The following is a 25,803-nucleotide window of genomic DNA, read 5'->3' as shown; positions in this document are numbered from 1 at the left end:
GGATTTTAACTATTCTAAAATTGTGTTTGATGAAAAGTGGCTCTGGGTAGGGAGAGTTTCTGAGTAGGAAAGACTTTCTACCTTTCAGAATCCACACCTACCCACTCCCTGTCAGGATGGCAATAGTTCTGAGGCAGGAAAATGCTTAGGGTTGTCGCCAGAGGATCCTGAACGTCCTGAGCCACAGGTGTTGAGCCTACTCCCCTGAAAGGATTCAGAAGCTGTGGAAGAGGCACCTGCCTTGGTTTTCTAGAGGCTGGAAAGCAAAGTCTCCCCATGGAGAGGCACGGTGCTTGGAGAAGGGAAGCAGAGTGACAGTGTGTTTGCTGTGATAGTGAGCCATGTGCTGTGTGTATAAGAAACGAAGTCAGGTGCTGTGAGCACATGGGGTGGGTTCCTCAGACTTCATTCACTGCCTGAAATTCCACCATTGGAAGTATAGCCTCTAGATCTGTAAGCTCTGCAGTCCGTCCTCAGGTGTTAATATGAAGTCATGAGAGGTGGAGCTTGCTAAAAGAGAAAGGATAGTGGACCTATGTTGAAAATATAGGTAATAGCAATACTTAATGAAACAAGGGATTAAAAGAAAATTGAGGAAGAGCCAGAAACATCAGTGAAAACCAAGACTGAATGATAATCAAGGAACCCAAACTGCAAGAAATTCAAAGAGGAGGGAGTGGTTGATAGTGTTGGATGATCAAGAGAGTGCCCATTGTATTCAGCAGCTAAATCACTGGTGACCCTCACAGGAGGAGAGTCATTGTAATATAAGAAACAGAAGCCATGCCAGTATTATACAAGGAAAGTAATGTAGGCAGGGTGGAATTATCTTTTTGGAAAGTTATTTGTGGAAGGAAAAAGAAAGTTATGATGGTACTTAGAGAAGAACACAGAATCATCACCAGAGTTTAGGGCGACTTGGGAAATACTTTTTGAGAGGGGAAGAGCACATTCAGAGGAAGAGGTTGCTAATTCAAGAAAGAGGAAGTATAATTGGTGAAACAAGCTTTTTGAGAAATTCAAAATGTGTGAGATCTATAGTATAGATACAAGGGTTATGCTTAGACAAGAGAAGGGAAAACTTGTCCACTGAGAAGAGGGGAAAAGATAAGAATTTACCTAGATATAGATCATTTTTATAGAAAAGTTTGGGTTGAGAAGCAGCAAGCTGAAATTATTTCTGTAAACTAGTTATTTTGTTTGTGATGTTGGAGATGACTGGGCTGAGAGTAAGAACATAGGTGACAAAGGTTGGAGGTTGAAACAAGGATCAATGTTTGAAATTTCCTCTGTGAAAAATGAGAGAAGGTGGCAAGATTGTCATTCAGTTTGAAGGCCCAGCATATTTGACAGCTTATGAACCCAGGGACTTCTACACTGGGCTGAGTGCATAAAGCCAGAAGGCAGAAGTTTGGATCAATGGTTTCATTGTATAGCTTCAGTTAGCCGATAAGGAATCAAGGAAGATGTGGGAAATAAATAGCTATTGAGGCCTCCATCAAGGAAGGATAGCAGCCAGGAGGGATTAAGAGATCAAGAGGAAACAGAACACAGCAGAAGCCTCAATGTGATCAAAGAATAAGGGAACAATGCAAATGCAGTGAGAAAGTACAAGGGCATGAGCTTCTGCTCAGGAAATAGGAACTGGAAACTAAGAGTTCAGAAGTGGAACAGTTCTGGGGGTGGGGGGGTAAATTCCAGGGAATAGCCAATGTGCAGGATAGTAAGAAGCGCGGTGGGGATGGTAAAGAGTCAGCCAAGAAATGACATGGTGAGGGCTGTCATGGAATTGTGAGGCATAGTTAGAATGTGAGATTTACTATAATTAGAGAAGAATGAGAGTAACTCCAGTACCTGACTTCATTTTGTAGATGAAGAAATGCACATCCGAAGAGCCAAAATACCCATCTGTTGGTATGCAAGCCAGGAGAAGAATTAAACTTCTTTGGTTCCCAGTTCACTACACACTCCAATACACAAAATGTTTTATAACATGGGTCTATGTAAGCATGATCAATGAGCTACTGTGAGCCACAAAATTTATATGAGTTTGTGTGCTGTGACCATACAAACAAGCATTGTGCTGGAGATCAGAATCAGGTTCATTTTTGTTACAAGAGTCTTAACAGGCTTAGTCACTTCTAGACAGTTAAACTCCTTACCATCATGGAATAGGAATTAGAATAAGATGACTAAAATTCAGGTTTTGTTACTTTTTCCCTCCATGAGCATAACCTCCTCACTACTGCCCAGGGTGGGCATGAGGATCAAAGTGGTATCTAGAAGGGCTTTGTGAGCCACATTAAACCCTCATCTCTCTCCTATACGCCATTGCCATTCCACTCCTCCCTTCCTCCAGTTCTTTGTGTCTGATACATTCCTTCCTTGGACAATACTCAATCCCTCTGTATACAAAAAAGACAGGAGCCTTAGAGGTGTTAGATGTACAGACTAGAGTTCGTTATAAACACTGTAATGGATGGAAACCAATATTCTCTTGATTATATAAAGAGGAATGCGTATAATCAAGCCATCTTGCAAATGAGTTCACATTCTAATTATGATGCCTGTCTTTTGGATTGATGGGGTTTGTGGTTTGCTTAAATCCCATTATCTGTGTCCGTCTAGATGGCAAGGAATCTGAATGTGTTGGAAATCCTTCTGATCATCTTCTTCCTAATTATACTGGCCTTAGATATCTTCTTGATGCTTTTGGTGTTCCATGATACAGGTAAGGAAGACGCTTGTTCCTTCAGGGTTGGAAGGGTTGGGAAAGTTCCCTCTGGTTGCCAAAGCCATCATTATATTTATTTACTCTTCAGCAAGGCACCACATTGCATTATTCAAAATCCACATCCACAGCTAAACTTAAGTCAATTTTCAAAAGATGGGTATTCTTTTTCTGCAGGAAATGCTTTAATGCTAGTAATATTCAGGATCTCCTGATGAAAGCCTCATTTGATGAAATTTTAACAAAGATGCAAAATTAGGTTCATTGGATTTCTGTTCTTAATCCAGTCATGAAGTAGTAGAGCCTTCGAATAGAAAGAACAATTGAGGCGAGAGTGCCCAATCCCATTACATCACAGAAAAGGAAATTACATTACAAGTAAGTTGAGGGCTGATTAACTTGGCCTGAATATATCCATTACAATTAGCTTCCAGCCCATATTCTGATTGAAATAGCTATGATTTCTTCATCAATAGCTTTGAAACTGTTCTCTCTCACGCAGAAGCATCAAACAGAATGCTCTCTACTCCAAGAACACATAATACTCTAAATAATAAAATAATAGTGTGTAATACAAAAACCTATCCTTAATTAAAACAGAATTTGAAGTTTATTTTTCTTGCTGAAGTTCAATGGAGGTTTAGCATGCATTGAAAAGAAATTGCAGAGCCTACCTCCTCAGTCTCTTTTCACCACTGTCCCCAGTAAACATTAGGGCACTTCTTAGGAACAATTATGTATTTGAAAGAAAATTTGAAAACCATGGATATAAACTATTTTTAGCTTGTTACTACTTTTTCCCTATAAAACTTGTTTTGGGTAACAAGTCCCATGAGATTATTCTCCAATGTACATGAATAAGTAGTTTCTCTTAGTTAAAATAAAACTAGATCGTCACACCTGCATTTACCCTAAATCACACTCTAATTCATGCAGAATAGTTTACTTTTAACTGTTCAATATACTGGGCTACTCTCAAGATGCTTTTTGAAGATATGTTTACATGAATTGAAAAGGAGGGGTTTTTTTTATGTATTTTTTATATGGTGGTAAGAACACTTAATATGAGGCCTACCCTCTTAATGGATTCTTAAGTGTACGATACAGTATTGTTATTGCATAATGTTGGACATCAGATCTGGAGAACTTACTCATCTTGCATAACTGAAACTATACATGTTGATTAGCAACACCCTATTTCCTCCTCCCCCCAGGCCCTAGCAGCCATCATTCCATTCTTTGCTTCTGTGAATTTGACTATTTTAGATACCTCCTATAAATGGAATCATACAGCATCTGTCCTTCTGTAACTGGCTTATGTCACTTAGCACAATGTCCTCCAGATTCGTCCATGGCAAATGACCAGATTTCCTTCCTTATTTCATGGCTGAATTATATATATATATATATATATAAAATATATTAAATATATAATTAAATATATATTTAATAATATTTATTATTATTAATAGAGATTATTAGAGAGAGAGAGAGATCTCACATTTTCTTTATCTGGTCATCAGTTGATGGACACCTGGATTGTTTTCACATCTTGGTTATTGTGGATAGCACTGCAGTAGACATGAGGATGCTAATATCTCTTTGAGATTTTTATTTCCATTCTTTTGATTTACTCAGTTGTGCTGATAGCAGAAGTGGGATTGCTGGATCATATGGTGGTTTTATTTTTAATTTCTTGGGGAACCTCCATACTGTTTTCCACAGTGGCTACACCAGTTTGCATCATTCCCACCATTAGCATACAAGTGTTCCAATTGCTCCACATTCTCATCAACACTTCTTGTATTTGTTTTTATATTGCTTTTTAGATTTTATTTTTATTTTTATTTATTTTATTATTTATTTATTTATTTTTTACAAATAGTTTATTGTCAAGTTGGTTTTTGATTTTATTTTTAAGTAATCTCTACACCCCAAACGGGGGTCAAACTTACAACCCTGAGATCAACAGTCACATGCTCTACCAGCTGAGTCAGCAAGGCACCCCTTGTTTTCTTTATAATAGCCATCCTAAGGTGTGAGGTGATATGTAATTGTGATTTTGATTTAAACTTCCCTGATTATTAGTGACATTGAGCATCTTTTCTTTCAGCCATTTGCATGTCTAGAGAAATGCTTATTCTAGTCATAGCCTATTTTTTAATCAGGTTATTCTTTTTTGACTTGGTTTTACTATTATGTTGTAGAAGTTCCTTGTGCATTTTAGAACTTTGCCCATTTTCAGATAGAGGGTTTGCCAATATTTTCTCGTATTTCTTATGTTAACTTTTCATTCTGTTGATGGGTTCCTTTGGTAACCAGAAGCTTTTTAGTTTGATGTAGTCTCTCTTGTCCATTTTGGCTTTTGTTGCCTGTGCTTTTGAGATCATACCCATAAAATCATTGCCAAGACCAATCTCATGAATTGTTTCTCATATGTTTTCTTCTAGGAGTGTTACAGTTTCAAGGGTCTTACATTTAAGTCTTCAATCCAATTTTAAAATAAATTTTTACTTAAATATATATACAAACAACTGTAAAGCCATAAAGGTAGGAGAGTTGTTTTGAGGTCTTTTTTGAATAGAAACAAAGGTCCTAAAGGGTACCTATTATGTCCACTGTTGACTCAAGCCTCAGATGCAATTCTGGGTTTTGACTGGCTCATGGAGCCTACTGAAATAGATCCTGCCTCTGATGTTACATTGATGGGTGGGGGAGAGGGGTTCACAAAAGTGATAAAAGCTAAAATAAGAATAGCCAATGTTGAGTGAAGATCTTTGTTCAAATGCGGACAATAATATCTTTCTAGTTTATCTCACAGAGGTCTGAAAATAAGTGGGGGAAAAAGCAAAAAACAAAACAAAACAAAAAACAAATGTGTGGGACAACAGCATAGCCCCATGTAAAAAAAATTAATGCTGAATCCCTACCTGATATCACATAAGAAAATTAGCTTAAAATGGATAAAAGTTTGACATGTAAGAGCCAAGCCTATAAAATTCTAAGAAGAAAACATAGTTATAAATATTTTGATCTTGAGTTAGACAACAGTGTCTTAGGTATGACACCCAAGATATAACAACCAAAGAAAAGATAGGCAAATTTTACTTAAAAAAAAAAAAAAAAGCAATCTGTTCTTCAAAAGACATCATCAAGGAAGTGAAAAGATAGCCCAATGGATGGGAAACATAATTGCAAATAATATATCTGATTCTTGTATCCAGAATGTATAAAGAAATCTTACAATTCAAAACTAAAAAGAAAAATAATCCAGGTTTTAAAATGAGTGAAAAATTTGGACACACATTTCTTCATAAAAAAATCAACAAATGGCCAATATGTCATGAAAAAGATACTCATTATAATCAGTTTTGGGAAAATGTAAGTCAAGATCACATACTCTTCACTCCCAGTAAAATGTCTATAATAAAAAAGACAGATAATAACAAGGGTTGAGGATGTAGAGAAATTGGAACTCTCACACACTGCTTGTGGAAATGTAAAATTCTGGAATTTTAGTCCCTTTGGAAATAAGTTAGGCAGTTCCTCAAAACGTTAAAAAGATAGGGGCGCCTGGGTGGCTCAGTCAGTTAAGTGTCTGACTTTGGCTCAGGTCATGATCTCACAGTTTGTGGGTTCAAGCCCTGCCTCAGGCTCTGTGCTGATAGCTAGGTCAGAGCCTGGAGCCTGTTTCAGATTCTGAATCTCCCTCACTCTCTGACGCCCGCCCCGCCCCCCTGCTCATGCTGTCTCTCTCTCTCTCAGAAATAAATAAAACATTTAAAAAATTTTTTTAAATAAATAAAATAAAATAAGTTAAAAAGATAGAGGTCAGCCATATTACTTAACAATTCCATTTCCAGATATATAACCAAGAGAATTCAAAACATATGTTCACACAAAAACCTGTATGTGAATGTTCATCGCAGAATTCTATGTAATAGTCAAAAAGTGGAAATAACACAAATGTACATCAACTTTGGAACAAATTTTTTAAAGTATTATATCCATACAGTGGTTATGATTGAGCCATAAAATGAAGACTAAAGTATTGTTACATATTGCAACATGGATGAGCCTTGAGAACACTATGTCAAGTGAAAAAAAGCCAGACACCAATGACCATGTACTCTATGATTACATTTATATGAAATGTTCAGAATAGGTAAATTCATGGAGACAGAAAGCAGATTAGTGCCAAAGACTGAGAGAAGAGAGGATGGGAAGTGACCATGAATGGATATGTAATTTCTTTTTGCATGAAAATGTTCTAGAATTAGATAGGGGCTGGTGATACAACTTTGTAAAATACTGAAAAGCACTGAATTGTACACTTTAAAGGGGTGAATTTTATGGCATGTGAATTATATCTCAATAAAAAGCTACCAGACAAAAAGCAACCGTGTTTAACACTTACAGGCACAGGTAGATAAGCAGCTACTAGTGATCATTGCCTAGAGAATTTGGCTGAGAAGTCTGTAACTCCGCCTACACCTTTTATGGACTTGTGATTACATTACCAATTTTCAACTTTTTCCTTTAATTCCTATGCAGGGACTTCATCTCTTCCGGACTGCCCAGAGATCCCTGAATCAGAGAGGATAGACTGTGTTCCTGGCCGAGTGGTGACAGAGGTCAGAGAAATAGGCTCTCTGCTGTTGGTCTACTGGAATCTATTTATCTATCTATCTATTTCTCTATTTCTCTATCTATCTATCCTCTATCAGTTAAAGAGGACACTTGTGGGGATGAGCACTGAGTGTTATGTGGAAACTAATTTGACAATAAACTATTAAAAAAAAATGACTTTATTTCTATAGGAATTTCACTGATAGTAAAACAGTTTGTTCTGTCAGTAGCTGATTGGCATGGTGATTTTTGATTAAGCATTACTATTCACATGTTGATTAGCTTGGTGAGTGTTCTTGCCTATTTGAGGTGATCAGAAAAAGCCCTTTATACGTGTATATAAATCTGTGGACATTAAGAGGACATACAGTGATCTTTGAATATATATGTTTTCCTTCTGAACTCCTATCATTCTATTATATTTTGTCATCTCTAAGTTTTCCATTGTATTATATTATTTTTATTCCCATTTTCGTATTTTCCCCTATGTGTTATTTTTTTTCAAATTTTTACTTAAATTCTAGTTAATTAACATACAATGCAATATTGGCTTCTGGAGTGGAATTCAGTGATTCATCACTTACAGGCAACACCCAGTGCTCATCATAACAAGTGTCTTCTTTAATACCCATCTAGCGAATCTCCCACCCTCCTCTCTCCATCAACCTTCAGTTTGTTCTCTCTCTTTAAGGGTCTCATGGTTTGTTTCTCACTCTTTCCTCTCCCACATCTGTTCATTTGTTTTGTTCCTTACATTCCATATGAGTGAAATCATGTGGTATTTGTCTTTCTCCCTTATTTCACTTAGCATTATATTCTCTAGCTCCATCCATATCATTGCAAATGGCAAGTTTTCATTGTTTTTTATGGTTGAGTAATAATCCATTGTGTATATCTACCACATCTTCTTTATTCATTCATCAGTTGATGTACATTTGGGCTCTTTCCATAGCTTGGGTCTTGCTGATAATGCTGCTATAAACACCGAGGTGCAATCTGTTCCTTCAAATCTGCATTTTTGTATCCTTTGGGTAAATACCTAGTAGTGCAATTGCTGGATTATAGGACAGTTCTATTTTTAGCCTTTTGAGGTGCAGCCATACTATTCTCCAGAGTGGCTACACCAGTTTGCATTCCCACCAACGGTGCAAAGCGTTCTCCTATCTCTGCATCCTTGTCAACAACTGCTGTTTGTGTTGTTAATTTTAGCGATTCTGACAGGTGTGAGGTGGTATCTCATTGTGGTTTTGATTTGTACTTCCCTGATGACAAGTGATGGTAAGCAACTTTTCATGTATCTGTTAGCCATCTGGATGTCTTCTTTGGAAAAGTGTTCATGTCTTTTGCCCATTTCTTCACTGGATTATTTGTTTTTTGAGTGTTTAGTTTCATATGTTTTTTAAACATTTTGGATAATAACCCTTTATCCAATATGCTATTTGCAAATACTTTCTACCATTCCGTAAGTATCCTTTTAGTTCTGCTGATTGTTTCCTTCATGGTACAGAACTTTTTTTTTTTTTTTTTTTATGAAGTCCCAATAGTTCATGTGTACTTTTTGTTTTCCTTGCCTTCGGTGACATGTCTAGTAAGAAGTTGCTACAGCTGAGGTCGGAGAAGTTGCTGCCTGTGTTCTACTCTAAGATTTTGATGGTTTCCTTTCTCACATTTAGGTCTTTTATCCAGTTTGAATTTATTTTTGTGTCTGTGGTCCAGTTTCATCCTTCTGCATGTCACCATCCGCTTTTCCCAACACCATTTGTTAAAGAGACAATCTTTTTCTCATTGGTTTTATTTAAATGAAATGAGTATGTCAAGTGTGCAGAGGGTGGTGGTAGAGTGGATTGTGGGCCTGTGACTTGTCTGGAGTTATTTCTTTCTTGCCTTATTTAGATAAACAGCAGCCCTGTGGAAGTGGGGAAAGCAAGGTATGGTCAAAGGAAGAGGACGAGGAACTAAGAGTGTTGGTTCACGGGGGTCTAAAATCCAGAGTAGAGGAGGAGTTCCCAGTGTTGCTAAATGTGTCATAAGTGTGATTCCAAGGATAGCTATGGGAAGAGTAAATGTGGGCTAGACTGTGTATTCCTTGAGAAGAGAGGCCATCAAGCATATATGGATGACTGAGTCACTTGTAGAACTCAAGTGACTTGCTATAAGAAGAGCCCTCTAAAATTGTGTATTGGCAACAAATCACCCAAATGAACATGTACTAAAAACATAGATTTTTTTTTATGTTTATGAGTAGCTAACACAAGAATATCAGCTGTTTGAACACTGCTTGGTTGCGACTTATGACTTTATCATAAAGGTTGTGTGTATGTAGATATTATTCCTTTCCCTCATATTCTATATTCTATATTCCATAATATCCTATTGGGATATTAATTAGGACCGCATAGAATTTTAGGTTCTATTTGGGCATTTTTTAAATGTTTATTTCTTTTTGAGAGAGAGTGAGACAGAGTGTGATTGGGGAAGGGGCAGCGAGAGGGAGGGAGACAGAATCCAAAGACAGGTTCCAGGCTCTGAGCTGTCAGCACAGAGCCCAATGTGGGGCTCCAACTCATGAACTGCAAGATCATGACCTGAGCCTAAGTGGGACACTCAACCGACTGAGCCACCCAGGCACCCCCTCCCCTTTTTAAATGTATTTAGGCAATATTGATATCTCAATAACTTTGAATCTTCCCATTCTATAAACATAGGAAATCTCTCCTTTTCAACTCTTTTTTCATATATGTATATTTCTCAGTTGGGTTTTATGTTTCCCTTATTATGCATTTTATTATAGGTACCTGTGTGGCTCAATCAGTTGAGCATCTGACTCTTGATTTTGACTCAGGTCATAATCTCACAGTTTGTGAGATGGAGCCCCGCATGGAGGCTGCGCTGTCAGTGAAGAGTCTGCTTGGGATTTTCTCTCTCTCTTCCTCTCTCTGCCCCTCTCCTACTCATTCTCTCCCTCTCTCAAAATAAATAAACATTTTAAAAATATATGCATTTTATTATATATGCATTATGAGGATTTTTCCCTAAATCTTTCATATGCTTAGTTTCTATTATAGATACAATCCATTCTATTTTCCACCTGGTGCTTCTTTTATTATAATGATGATTTTACACTTATTGTATTTATTTTATTTTATATTTACATATTTATGTTCTTTGTGTCAGAATGTATTGATAAGATAATTAGCCAGCTGAAATTTCCTATTGTTTTTAAATGGCTTCTGTAGTTCTTCTTCTTGAGTTATTAAGTCTACATTTGTATCCTAGTTCATAGAATATGTACATGTTTATCTTTCAGTGATATTGCAAAATAGTTTTTCAAAGTATTTGTACCAATTTACATTCCCTCTAGCAGTATATAATAGCAGTTGCTCTATATCCTAACCTACTGTTGGTCTTCTCTCCTTTTTCTTTGTTTTTAAATGTAATTTTAACTTTAAAAATTTTGATATTGAAATATAGTTGACACTATGATCATATTAGTGATTCCACATTTCTATACATTACACAATGATCACCATGATAAGTATAGTTACCATCTTATTAAAATATTATTGACTATATTCCCTATGTTGTGTACCTCTCTCATGACTAATGGAGTTATACACCTTTTAATATACTTACCGGCTACATGGACAATCATATTTGTGATGCATCTTTTCAATTTCTTAACTAGTTTTTCTGTTGGGCTGTTTTTGTTTTTCTTATTGCTTTATAGCAATCATTTATATATTCTGAATACAAATCTTTTATCAGATATATACATTGTGAGTATCTTTTCTTACTCTGTAGTTTGACTTTTAACCCATCGGTGTCTTTTGATGAAATGTAGTTCTTAGCTTTAATAAAATCCACTTCATCAAGTTTTAATATGCATTTTGTATTCTATTAAAAAATTCTTGCCTATGTCAAGGTTAGAAAAATATATTCTTATGTATTCCTCTAAAAGCATTGTTTCATTTTTCAAGTTTGGATTTTTAATCAATCTAGAATTGGTTCTTGTGTATGCTCTCAGGTAGGAGTCCAGAACATTTTTTTAAAATATTTAATAGATCCATCACCACCATCTTTTCCTCTCTGCATTGTAGTGGCAACTATGCTGTAAATTACCTGTCTTTATATGTGAGGATCTGTTTCTGGAATATCTATTTTGTTCTGTTGTTAGTTCACTCTTTTGCCAATACCACACTTCTTTAATTAGTATAGCTTTATAATAAGTCTTGGTATGTGATTGTATAGGTCTTCTAAATCATTCTAATTTTTCTTCAAGATTGCCTAATTTATTCTTCACCCTTTAGATTTCTAAATACATTTTAGAATCAGTCAGTTTCTAAATCATTGGTTTCCTTACAAAATCTGCCAGAGATTTTATTCTGTTCACATAAAATGTGGAGATTAATTCTTGAAGAATTGCCATAGTTACAAGAGTGAATATTCTAATCTAGGATCATGATATACTTTTTCATTTATTGAGATTTTTAATTTTGAAGTTTTTAGTGTAGATGTCCAAAAAGTATTTCCAAATATTTTCTAACTATTTGATGTTTGACTTTATTTAAATAGTTTTAAATTTTAATTTTCCATTTAGCTGTTGTTGGCATGTTGACTTAAAATTGATTTTTTGAATATTGATCTTGTAACCAGAAACCTTCTTAAGTTTATTAAATATTCTAGTTTATTTTTAAACATTGTTGAAACATTTTCCCCCCAATATGCACTTCTTCTTCTTGTCTAGTAATGAGACACTAAGAATCCGTTTTCCTTCTTATTTTTCAATATAGTTAGAGATATTTTATCTAAAAGGCAATATGCAACTACAGTAAATTTCAAAGAATAGAACTTTCTGGGGAGTGATTTCAACTAAACAGAAGAAATAACTTTGTAATAAAATATTAACTATGAAGGTGAATTTTCTGATTTTGGAAGAAGGTAGCTACATGTCATTCACAGCACTTAAGGATCTTTCAGATGCACTTATAGCAAATAGAAGTTGGATTACATAATTTCCAAGTCAATTCTCAAATGCTATTTGTCAATAATTTGAATGGAAAACAGCATAAAAGTCTATTGGAAAGATAACTGGTGAATACTCTTTGGGAAACTTTGGTGTTAGAAGAAGAATAGAGAAAGGGAGATTTGTCATGAGTCAACTGCTGAAGATCAGGGAAGAGTTTATGAGGGTCTATATTACTGTCTGTGGTGGCAGTGGAAATGGAAAAGAAGGAGATGTATCTATGTCAAAGATTTGACCTTTGGTATCTGCAATACTGCAAATGGCTTAAAATTGAAGTGAGTTGTTATGGCAGACTGCATTCAAAAATACTGTATTTATCTGAAGGTATTGAATTTCTTGGCTTATTGCTTTTTATACAGGTCTATAAACTTTGGAACAGTTTATGGCAGTGAAACTGACCTCTTGGACTTTACCAACCTCGGTTTCAGAGGTAGCAGAAGGACTGAATGTCTGCCTCAGACTTAGGAATATCAGTTATCTAGAGGTTACCCAGAACTCACAAACTCTCTGCTGATCCTCTCCAGCTTATTTTGATGTTGTTATCTGGAGAGGATGGGGCAGGAATATCGACTGTATATGTGGAAAATTAGTAGCTACATTTAAGAATATTTTATGGTTATGATGTGATTGCTTTGTTTATAATAGACATGAGACATTGATTTAAGTTGTATTCATATTGTGTGGTTTTTCACAGCAATTACATCAGATGCTAGCATCTGAGATACCTTTTCCAAATGAGTAGTACCGTGACATATTATTTTGTTTCTTTAATCATAAAATTTATACTGGATACGTTCCTTTAAGAAGAAGGATTGAGACATTATAGTTACATACAGAGTAAAGTGGAAAAGTCCCTCCTTATTCATAATGTTCTCTCTACTTCCAGAGACATTTCCCAGAATCAATTCAATAGCATGGTGTGTAGCCTTCTCTTGATCTTTCTATGCTTTTGCATATATTTATGATTATATTTGCACATAAAATTGATTATCAATAGATATTACTTCTTTATGAATATATATTTATATATTATGCACATATATTAATATGTTTTATTTTAATACAAATTATGCTACATATTCTTTTTTAATTTGCTTTTTAAGTTTGGTGCCTACCATAGTGTTGGTTTCTCTCATGTTTGGTGGTTCTTGACTGTCATCTTTGTATATAATTATCTATGACTGCCTGCCCTATTTACCTTGACTCTCATTCAGTATTTAGGAGAGAAGGAAAGGAGTGCTAGAGAGAAAGTGGGTACTTGTCTCGCTATAAGGGGGGCTGGCTTATTAGCTGGTGCATTGCCATGGCTTCTGGCTCCTAGCATCTTTCCTAACTCCTTTAGCCTATAAACAAATACTTCAGGATGCCCATCAATTAGCCAGAGCTTACCAATAGCTGTAAGGAAAGTCAGATTGGGCAGCTAAGTGTTCATACTGGAGCTTCCCAATTAATCATCCAAAACAATGCCCCCAGTTCTCTTCTACTTCTCCACATTGACTTGGCTTGGAGAAGTCAGTTCTTCTTCTCCTCTTGTGTTTTAAGCTATGAATATATTTTTCCCTAGAGTTGATAAAATCTATTTCCTGCGTTTCTGGTCTGCCAATTGCATTATAGTTTTTTATAATGGTTTTGCATTCTTTTCTTAATGATACTTCCGTCACCTCATGTAAATTTAGTTGGGCGAAACGGTGGATGCCTATGTTTATTTCAACAATTTTCTGCCTATTTTATTTCTTTATTATAACAAAACCATTTTCATGGAAGTTAATCTTAAAGTTGTAGGACCCATAGAAAAAACGTCTCACCAAATGATACTCATTTCAAAAACCTGTAACCAAACCGCTCTGAGGAACCATACATGGTTTATTTTTACCCTGTGGACATTGTGGATTTTTTGTCACCCTCTACTGTAGTTCTAACTTAACCTCTTTCTATTTCTCTTTGCTTTCGTTTTCCTCCATCTTAGAAATGCATTTCTTTATGCCATATTGTTCATCATTTCCATGACTCTTCCTCATGAGAAAGTCTAAACTGGTTGGTCTGATGTCCAGCTCACTTGTGGCATGAATATTGTGAGCCTCCAGCCTTGTTTCTCTTAGTGGCCTTGGTACGATGAACTTGTGGTTTTTATGAACCCTACATTGCTGCTCTCTCTGCTTGGAATACTGCTCCATGTTCACTTATCTAACCTCTCCTTGTGCATTAGGACTGGACTCATCTTTCACCTACCCGGAAGCCCTCCCCACCCCACTTGCAGCTTCTAGGCTGCGTGCAATGGCTGATGTGTGTGTCCGCATTACTACTAGACAAAACTGTCAGTTTTCTGAAGGCAAGAACTGTTATTTATGTGTATTATCAGCTCCTTGTCTGGTAGGTAGTAAATCCGTATTAGATGACTGGAAAAATGTGTGAATAAAAGAAGAATGAACATATGACTGAATGCAAATATGACCTATCTTAAATTCTTCTTGGAATAAAACTGATTATCACTTTTAGACAGTACTTTCTTTGCTTCATTTCTTACAATGTTAACACTGTGCCATTGTTACAGAATGCCTGCAGATGGATATATAAATGCTGCTGGAAGCCTGTGTCACATGCAGAAGCCCCAAAGTGCTTCTTCTCTAGGAACTGGGGCTATAAGGTCAAGAGTAGACAGAATGATACGACGACAGGTGAGTACTGCCCTAATGAGGTCCCAGAGAACAATTCTTTTCGACTCATAAACTAACTGCAAAATAAAGGCTAAAAGCTGCTTCTCCTCCCTACCACTCCTAGGGTTTACTGCCCACTTGACAAGGCTACCATCCCCATCTCTGTTTGGACAGGATGTCACCGACACCCTCTTCACAGCTGACTATCAGACATCCAATCGTTTTCATTTTAAGGTTGGTTTGGCGGTTACCACTGAATATATCTCTAAAGAATGCCATGGCCCTACTCTGGTTTCTGATCATTCTCCTTTAGACACTGCATAGAGGTATGGAGGCAGAAGTTGCCTCTGTTTCCCTCTGCAGGAATCTTCTGATGGGATGGGTAAGCTCTTTTGTATTTTGTGGGGGACATATGATTGGGTGATTTTTTTTTTCTCATAAGTCAGGAAACACAGGGTTAAGAAGTAGAAGCTATTCTCACTGAGAGTGAAAATCCTTTGTAGCTCTACAAGAAAGTGATCATTTTTTTAAAAATTTATTTATGGGGAGGGGGGGAGATTGAGCAGGGAAGGGCAGAGAGAGAGAATCCCAGCAGTGCCAGCATTGGAGCCCAATGTGAGGCTCCGACTCATGAACCGAGTGATCATGACCTGAGCAGAAATCAACAGTCAGACACTCAACCGACTGAGCCACCCAGGCACCTCAGAAGTAGTCTTATCAGGAGTTGTTTTTTCTCTTTTTATTCTGACAGATCACTGATAAGGATAACAAACGCTATGAAGTCTCCCTTGAAAATATGAACCTGCTTGATAAGACTGTTAATGCCTCTGATTTGAACTATCACGTAGAGGTCATTCATGACCCCTTCAGCATCAAGATCATACGAACCAGCAACAGAAGAGTCTTGTGAGCTTTTCAGCACCCTTTGTGTATCTTTGAATATATAGTCTCAGTATCATTCACTCTGACTTACTGGGGGTGGGTGATGAGATAAGTATGATTAGGGAAAATATTTGAACCTCAAATTTTACTGTCAAAATTTTACTATAAATCATTAACACTATTAATCTGTCATGACTGCAGAGCACAGCATACTAAAAGATAAATGTGCTGATGTACTAAGTTAGATAAAAAAAACACTTGTAGTTAATATATATTCTGAAGTAGGAAATATCATTATTTTGGATTACCATTCACTTTGCAACTCAACTTCATTGTCTATCAATGTAAATTTTTATGTCCTGAGAAACTTGTCAGGAAGAACCTAAGAGTAGCCTGAGCATAAATCATAAATTGTGCTGCAGAAAATACAAGGGTTAATGTCAGTAAAACCTGTAGTCGAGTTCTGACACTGGCAAGTCACCAGTCAGCCTTGTGAGGTATCTCACCTCAGCCTCAATTTCCATTTCCGTAGAAAGGGAATCAGAAGGTCCACTGTTGCTCTGTGTACTGAGCTATATTTGAGGCATCCAGAGTAGCGCCTGGCAAGAAGTAGATGCAAGTGTAAGGTTGCCTCTGCTCTCTTCCTCCAAACATCCAACTTGAGTTTCTGATGTCACGTCTCTGGTGTCACGCTTCTCTAGAAATAAAGAATCAGAGACACCCTAGAAAGGCCTCCAAAGGTAGTATGAAAGTGGACGAGAGTATGCACGAAACAACTGGTTTTGAAGTCAATAGGGAGAGGAGCAGACAGCTTCTTGGCAGAGACAGCTGGTTGGTGACTCTCGTCCTTACCCTGTGGCTCAGGTTGGACACAAGCATCGGGCCCTTGCAGTTCGCCCATCAGTACCTGCAGCTGTCTTTCCGGCTGCCCAGCAACGCTGCCGTGTACGGGCTGGGAGAACACGTGCACCAGCAGTACCGCCACAACATGAGCTGGAAGACCTGGCCCATCTTCACTCGGGATGCCGCCCCCACCAAAGTGAGCCCCCCTTCCTCCTGCCTGGTGCTCACAGGAAGGAGCCCCTTCTCTCCTTTCCAGACAGTGACCTGGGGTCAGGCAACCCACAGAGTTACATCCGTATATTATTTTGCCCAACTTAGATCTATTTGTGCTGGAGAATACTAGTTCTTGAGGTTTATAAACTCCCGATTAGTAATAAATTAGTTTTTTAAAAATCTCACTTTTAAAGGAAAATGTAATTATCGACTGTGTGACAGCCTCTTATATACTAGAAAATCCTTCTGCAAAATAACTCTGTCAGGAATAATTGAATAGTACCTAGGGGAGAGCTTCAGCAGGAGCTATCCTCAGTAGAACTTTGGGGACTCAAAAGTACTTCTTTTGGCAGCTTTAATATTACTCAGACCTAGTGGACCAGAATCTGCATTTTTACAAGACCCACAGGGAACTACATGGATGTTAAAGCTGTTCTAGAGCAGTGTCTCTGAACTTAGCTGTGGAGAAGGATCAGTTCCTTTCTCTCTCTCTCTCTCTCTCTCTCTCTCTTTAATACTAAGAAAATGAGACAGGATTACTCAAAGACATAGAAAACATAAGCTTGGGTTTTAAATTGGAACGTATAAAATTACTCTTTTAATTTCTGTAAGAGTTCCTAAACTTTCTCTTGATTTTGGTACTTTCCTTGTTGCTCACTTACAGTAAGCGTGTGGGGAGGTTCCAGTTCGTGAAGGACACTTTGAGTAGCATTGATTGCAGAGCATGTCTTGAGGTCTCCATTGTGCTGACAGTGTTTCCCAAACCTGTGAAAGAGGTGCTGGTTGATGGACGCTGCAAGGGAGGGATGGGACTGAAGTTTTGCAACCAAGGGAGCCCACTTCCCAAATGAAACAAAGTGAAAAAAGCAATAGCCAGAACATTCACTAAAACACTTGCTCAAGGACCCTGACAAATATGGAATGCTAAGGATCACACTAAACTTAGCTTTCTATAGCTAAAAAATTCTTGAGTTACGTAATCACAGATTAAAGTCTTGTGTACCTTCCTCCCTCTTTTCCTTTTTTTCCTTCTCTCTCTCTCTCTCTTTCTCTCTCTCCCTCTCACTTTTTCACTCACTATTGTACACATTATCTCTTTTTAGATCAGTGTTCATAACAGCCCTGTGGCAGGTTCAATGTCTTTTTCTTTTAAACTTATTTACTACCTAAGTATTATATAATAACTATAGAAAAAGTAGAAACTACAGCAGGCATAAAGAAGAAATTCAAACTTTCTCAAACTAACATCATCTTCTGCTAACATTTTGTTGTATGTCTTTGCAGATATTTTCCAAATTTAGAAAAATAACTTGACTGAGATACAATTTATATACTATAAAATTCACCTGTTTAAGTATACAAATTTTGAGCACATTACCAGGTTGTGCAGCTATAATCCAGCTTTCGAATATTTTTTCCTCACCCCACTAGGATCCCTTATACTTTTTAAAGACTTAATCCCCTTTCCCACCTCAGTGCCCATGTCAGCCCTGGGCAATCACTAATCTACTTTCTGTCTGTATAGATTTGACCTCTCTGGGTGCTTCATATAAATAAGATTATGCAATATATGGGTTTTTTTTTTTTTTGGTGTGTCTGTTTCTTTCACTTAACATAACATTTATGAGGTTTATTCACATTGTAGCATGGATCGGTTTTTCATTTTTCATTTCTTATTATTACTAATAGTACTCCATTCCATTGTATGGATAATACCATATTTTGTTTATCCATGTTTCAAATGATGTTACCATTTCAAAACCTTTTTTTGAGAGAGAGAGAGAGCAAGTGGGGGTGAGGGACAGAGAGAGAGGGAGAGAGAGAGAGAGAAAGAATCTCAAACAGGCTCCATGTTCAGGGCAGAGGCCAGTGTAGGGCTCGATCCCACAACTCTGGGATCATGATCTGAGCCAAAATCAAGAGTCAGGTGCTCAACTGACTGAGCCATGCAGGCGCCCCACCAATACCTTTTTTGACACAATACTAAACTACATCAAGTATTGACCAACTACAGGTTGTACACAGATTTTGGTTTTTGTTTTAGGGCAAATAAAAACATTTTTAACATATACTACTATGATTTCCTATCATTTTTCTTGACAGGGCGCGATCAATCTGTACGGAGCTCATACATTCTTCCTGTGCCTCGAAGACACCAGCGGCTCCTCTTTTGGGGTTTTTCTGTTGAACAGTAATGCCATGGGTATGAGGCTTCTTTTCATCTTGGCAGGGATATGTTTGGGGATGCAGCTTTTATAAAAACGACTTTCATGATCAGATCACTGTTTAAGCAAAGGTGTGTTTCACCTACACTGCTTCTATAGAAACAGGGACCCCAAAGTAGGATAACATGTTACAAATCCAGTTCCTGCTGAAAGCTACTTGCATTGAAAACTGCTTCAGGGTTCTCTTTGGATGCAATGTTTTCCATAATATTCTGTGGATAATAAGATCCATTGAGAGGTAGGTCCCAAAGATACCCGTGGATTTCAACACGTAAACCAGGCTGTCAGTCTGTCTATAGGCACCAAGGCTGTGTTTCTCATAGCTCAATCCTTCCCCACTCCAGAAGCTTCCTCCTCTAGCTCCTGGACAAACAGAGCCCTTAATAAGGACTTTTTTTTTTTTTGTAAATTATAATTAAACTCATCTAACTCCCAAATTCCAGATGTTAGTATTGTTCCACTGCCAGATTAAAATAGAATTAGTTCTTCTTTCTCTTAAAAATATCAGTTCTTTCTTGGTATTTACTCACTTAATATTATGATAAACTTCAGCAATCACCTAAAAAAAGAAACATGGGATTTTCATCTCTTTCCAAATGAGACTGAGATTGTTTTGGATAGCTCAGGTATTCACATTCTAGAGCGAAGTATATTTTGCAACCATGAAGTTCTAATGACTCTCATTTTAATCTTTTCAGAGGTCACCCTTCAGCCTGCTCCTGCAGTCACTTACCGCACAATTGGGGGCATCCTTGACTTTTATGTATTCCTGGGAAACACTCCGGAACAAGTGGTCCAGGAATACCTGGAGGTAAGGGCTTTGCTTGCAGAGAGTTATAATTGATTGTCGCTATCTCATACACTCATTATAAATGAAGAAGAAATTAAATTTATGTAAACTATCCGTTCCGAATGCTGGGATTGTGCGTCTTTCATTCATCGTGCGCTTATTTTGATGCACGTTTGTTGGGTGCTTTCTGCATGCTAAAGAGGTGCTATGCAAGGCTTGCTAAATGCAAAAATAAGTCAGATACCATCCTGTTCTCAAGGATATCATGGTCCATCAATGTGTGATCAGTCATTCCAAGATCAACAGCCACAAATCAGCAGAATGTATTCATTCATTCAATAAGGAAAATTTAGTGAAAAGAAACTATGTAAAAAGAACTGTGCTACTTAGTTTTGATTCAAACTATACAATAGGAAAGAACTTTAGATACCATTTAGCCTGAACTTCCTATTTTACAGATAAAAAACTTACGTACAGAACGATGAAGTGACTTGTTCAAGATGACACACACAGGCATGTGAAATATGATCCCAGATACCAGCTAATTTATAATCAAATAGAAGTATGACACAGTCTTAAATAATTATAGTAGGCAACACCTTATAATAAGTGCCATTAATGATGTGCAGAGAAACGGTATGGGATTCAGAGGCACTGTCACATGGGGCGACAGCGGCTTCTAGGGATCAATGTGAGACAGGGCTGTGGCTGAGATTTTCTTGGAGTGTTGGCTTGAGCAACTTGTAGGCTGGACTTTTTTCTTTTTTCAGTTTAGATTTATTTATTTTGAGAGAGATGGAGAGCAGGCAAGTGCGGGGCAGAGAGAGCGGGAGAGAGAGAGAGAAAGACTCCCAACCAGGCTTCGCAATGTCAGCGCAGAGCCTGCTAAAGAGCTCGAACTCATAGACCAGGAGATCATGACCCGAGCCAAAGTCAAGAGTCAGACGCTTAACCAACTGAGCCACCCAGGCACCCCTGTAGACCCGGATTTTAAACATAGCCCAGTATTTCTTCACCTATCCCACTCATAATCCTATCAGTTCTGATTCCTTTTTTCCTTAGCACATACCACTATCTGAAATTATATTAGGCATTTATGTATTTCCTTTCATTTCTGTGAGAGCAGGAACTATGTTTGCTTTATGCCACTATATCCCAAGTGCCTACACCAATGCTTTACCACATCGTGAACACTCAGAAAATATTTACTGAGCGAACGAATATTATTTTTTCCTCCAGTATGATGCCATTATTCAATCATTTTTGCAAATCCCATTATTTTGTAATGTTGCAGTTGCTGATAACACATTTAGGTACTTAGTAAAGAAGGATATGAGTTGTAGAATTTTGCAAATCACCCTAGGAGATTACTCTTAGAATCTGAAATTTTTAGATCTGGGGGCTTTATAGAAAGTGAATTGGAAACACTTTTCTGTGTTTTCTGTGTCAGATATGGTCCTAGAAACAGTATTTTTTGAAATGCTTAGCCGTGCATATATTTATTTTTTCAGCTCATCGGACGACCATCCTTGCCTCTCTACTGGAGTCTTGGGTTCCAGCTCAGTCGCAGGAACTATGGTGGCATCAATGGATTGAGGGCGGTTGTGAAGCGAAATTGTGAGGCTAAGATCCCGTATGTAAGTTGAAACTCCTCTTATCAGTGTAACACACAGTTCCTATACTTTAGTTTTTGCATCTAATTCAATTTATTAGGAAAAAATACAAAGAGATGTAAGGGTGGATGGATGGATGGATGGATAGATAGATAGATAGATAGATAGATAGATAGATAGATAGATAGGGACATCTACTGTTAGAAATGTGCATGCTAAATTACCTATATTGTGATCAGAAGAGTATGGTGTAGAGAGTCAGATGGATATGGTTTGGAATTTTACTCCTTCTGTCAGTGTTGGGCTAGTTAATTAAAATCTCTGAGTCTTAGCTTCCCCCTTTATAAAATGAGAAGGTAAGGCTGACTTTGGTGGACAGGTAGTGAGGATTGCCTTACACTTTGTATGGAAGGAAGGCAGCACAGAGGATGAACTCTCGTCAAAGTTAGCTGCTATTTGATAAAAGTAAGCAATACCTGGGGGTGAAACGGTTAACAAGAGCTGATGGTTATAAAAATGACTTAGAGTAAGTGAGTATCTGTTAGTGATCTTGCACACTCCTTTAAGATCTAGCAGACTCTGATTCCAAAAGCTCTATTGTTCCAAAGCTCTATATTTATGATGTTCAATGTCCACCAGTAAATAACTAATTACTAAGTGTATAATATTTGACAAATTCATCCAGGAGATACATATCGTTAATGAGGTTATCAAAACAATATGTTGGGCTAGATCTTTGGAACTGTGTTGCAAGCATATCTTTGGCTAGCATCCAAAGGAAGAGTGTGCAGGTGAAAGTGACTTTGGCCTGATATCAGGACTTTTCAGTCCCCTCTCAGTGCTGAAAGGGGAGCAGGCAGAGAGGTGAATTTTTCCTGGGAGAAAACATGACCACCATGTTGTTTTGGAGTAACTATGAAGTGTTTCATTTTAATGCTCCCATATCTGCAATCTGCAAGCACTCAATTGCAGGAGGAATCAGGTCAAGTCTGGCCACGTCATTATTATTTTACAAGTTGCTCTCACAATCATGGGTAACCCTCATTTATTGAACTTTGTACATAAGGTAATGGAGACACGCTGCATAGTTCATAACTTTTCTAAGGCCACTCCAGCTAGCTAAATGGCAGGACCAGGTTTCAAAAATAGTGCTTTTGATTACAAGTGGTATTGATTTCTTTCTTTTAATATTTTTTATGTTTTATTTATTTTTGAGAGAGAGAGAGAGAGAGAGACAGTGTGAGCAGGAGAGGGACAGAAAGAGAGGGAGACACAGAACCCAAAGACGGGCTCCAGGCTTTGAGCTGTCAGCACAGAGACTGATGCAAGGCTCGAACCCACAAAGCACAAGATCATGACGTGAGCTGAAGTCAGACACTTAACCGACTGAGCCACCCAGGCACCCCACGCAGTATTGATTTCAATCTCTCCCCGTACTTCTGATGGGAAAGATTTTTCTGGGGTTTTGCTGATTCAGAAACAAATGAGCTTTTCTCCTATGGGTTGGATCTTTCCCAGTATGTGGTACTGAAGGGCACCTGTGTACTAGCCGACTGCCCCGTGTTAGAACAGATGTGCTGCATTGGCAACAGGCCACAAGCCACATTTCCTTCAGGCCTGGAAGCTAGAGCCTTCTAATACACATGAGAAACACTTACTTAAAACACCTTTAGATGTCTTTGAAGTTGTGGCAGATTGGGGGGAAAAAGGGCATCTGGAGTCACCTTTGACTCTTATCTCCTATCACAAAAGCCCCGTTTGCTCCCACCCACCCAAGCATACGACCTTGGGAAATGTCGCTCAACCCCTTCACATTTCAATCTTCTCACTGAGAATAACACCTGCCCGTCTCAGAGTGCTAGGCAAACGCTAAAATAACGTACGCCTGAGAGTTCGGTTAATTAAAGCTCTGCCCCTTTGTCCTTGATCTTTGTGAGTTATTACTCTAGCAGTTTTATAGACCAAGAAGACTGTTTTCTCTTCTTACTATATATCCCAGCTTAATGTTTATGCTCCAGGTTTGCACGATGTTATAACATGACGAATATACTCACCCAAACAGACATTTAAAGCCCACCTGTTTTATGTCAAGCATCCAAGCTCTCGAGTTACAGAGATGAACAAGACACAGTCCCTACCATCAAGTTCCTCCCAATACCGTATGACATGCATCTGTCGGGACAGAGAGAGAAAACTACAACCTAAGAGTGCCTGCATCTTTCAGAAGGGGCTACTTTACTTCTAAGAGGTAGCCAAGTCCTAGAAATTTGAGGATCATTGAGAAACACAGCTTCAATTTTAGTGAGCAAATACCGGAGCCATGATACCTTCCGTGAACACAGGGATATTTTCTAACTAGCTGGCTGTATCTTTCAGGACGTCCAGTATTCTGACGTAGACTACATGGAAGGGGGAAAGGATTTCACATTTGATAACACGATTTACACTCATCTCGAAAATTTTCCCCAAGAATTACATAATCAAGGAATGAAATATGTAATCATGATGGTATGTTCAAACAAGTCTGTTGCCTCATTTTTCCTTTCAAAGTGTAAATGAAATTTACAAATATAATATTTATTATCATATTTATTTTTTAGCATCCTGGAATCTTACGTAAGTCTGGCTACCAGCCCTATGACAATGGAAGTGAGAGGAGAGTATGGATCATGGGGGACAATGGCTTTGCTGTTGGGCAGGTAATTTGCAAGAAAATCACTAAGTTACAGTCATCTGGGGGAAGTCTGTACTTTGTTGTGAAAGTGAATAGAAGGCAGTATCATTATTATCTTCATGGCTTTAGAGGCTTCCTTTATTACTTTTAGACCAATAGATGTCATAGCAAGGTAATTAAAATTCTGAAAGATTTTTAAAAATTAAAATATATTTGACCTACAACATTGTGTAAATTTAAGGTATACAATGTGTTGATTTGATACATATCTATATTGCAATGTGATTGTCATTGTGGTGATACCACTTCTACCATATCACGTAATTATCTTTTTTTTTTTTTTTGGTGGTGGGAAAATTAATATCTAGTCTCTAAAAAGCTAGCCCCTGAATTTCTAGACTATAGATATTTGAGAAGCAATGTATTATTAGAAGAAAATTCACTTATTCTTAAAGTCCTCCTGCATCCCAACTTCCTTCTCTTTCCCAACACATTCAGCTATAATAATGCAGCAATATACTCATAGGCTAATGTGCAACCTATTGTCCTTTTATTTTACCTGAGACTTATAGGCAGAGCCCAGCCTTCAGTCCAAGCTAGCAGTTTCAGGCATTGGAGTAGGCTGATTAGAATCCTGTTTTCAGAGTACTTGAAGTCAAATCATGTGGGCAACTTTCTATTCCAGTTACCTGCAGGGCCAGCCCTAGATAACTGGATTATGTGAGATTTCCTAAAACATACTTAATCTGAAAGTTTATGTGGCTGCAAGTTGTGTTACTCCTGGGCAGTTTACTTTTCAAAACTCTTTTCAGGGTTATCAATGCTCACTGAATTCCTATCTTTGACTTTGTTTACAATACTTAATTCTATGTGCTTTCTTCTTCATTGGGTCTAAACTTCCAGAAAATAGTAGAGAAGTTCCCTTCCTTCCCCAAACCAATGCTTTACTATTACTGTTTTGTTTGAAGTGAGTTTCTAAAATATCAGGTAGACCGATATACATCTATAAGTACAAAATCAGAGGCCATGGACACATAAACATGATTCTGTTTACCTAAAAAGTAGATTATCCAGATCTGTGAGTCATTTCAGTAGGACTCATATTTGAGTGGTTATACAATTAGTAAGTTGCATATAATTAGAGGTAGTAGTCATGGAGGTGGGTGGAAGTTTATTATAAAGGCATTTGGTTAGAATGAAATTGGCTGGGCCTGCTCTAGATAGAGTGTTGCTGTAGGTGACTTCTTTACCACACTGCCTATTTCCAAATTTACCTCATTTGTGCCCTATCACCTATTCACTCTTTGGTGCCTTATCAAATAGTTCAATCCATTTAAATTGAGAATTTTAAGCTCTCACCTTGAGTTTTAAGAAGTCTCTGAATTTTATGTATATATTTTTTACATTATACATTTATATATTTTATAATATAAATAAACATTATGTTACATGTAACATAATATTCATAAGTAATATATTCATTATATACTCATATATCTAATACGTATTCATTACATATATATTAT

At 37.4% G+C, this 25,803-nt stretch overlaps 1 protein-coding gene across 1 annotated transcript in view; it reads left to right on the top strand.

The window, feature by feature from the left end:
- Positions 1-2,628: 2,628 nt before the first annotated feature.
- The window catches only part of MGAM2 (maltase-glucoamylase 2 (putative)), a 79,052-nt gene continuing 55,877 nt past the window's right edge, over positions 2,629-25,803 (top strand). The window contains exons 1-11 of the mRNA XM_077781071.1: positions 2,629-2,731; positions 7,286-7,365; positions 14,935-15,058; positions 15,162-15,271; positions 15,789-15,943; positions 16,784-16,958; positions 19,079-19,178; positions 19,899-20,011; positions 21,502-21,627; positions 23,980-24,111; positions 24,204-24,302. Coding sequence (XP_077637197.1) covers positions 2,629-2,731; positions 7,286-7,365; positions 14,935-15,058; positions 15,162-15,271; positions 15,789-15,943; positions 16,784-16,958; positions 19,079-19,178; positions 19,899-20,011; positions 21,502-21,627; positions 23,980-24,111; positions 24,204-24,302 — 1,317 coding nt within the window. The remainder of the gene's footprint in view (positions 2,732-7,285; positions 7,366-14,934; positions 15,059-15,161; positions 15,272-15,788; positions 15,944-16,783; positions 16,959-19,078; positions 19,179-19,898; positions 20,012-21,501; positions 21,628-23,979; positions 24,112-24,203; positions 24,303-25,803) is intronic.

The sequence above is a fragment of the Crocuta crocuta genome, unplaced genomic scaffold, assembly GCF_008692635.1.
Source record: "Crocuta crocuta isolate KB4526 unplaced genomic scaffold, BGI_CrCroc_1.0 scaffold228, whole genome shotgun sequence".
Taxonomy (NCBI): Eukaryota; Metazoa; Chordata; class Mammalia; order Carnivora; family Hyaenidae; genus Crocuta; species Crocuta crocuta.
Note: the sequence above shows the minus strand (reverse complement) of the source record. Positions and strands in the feature narration are given on the sequence as shown.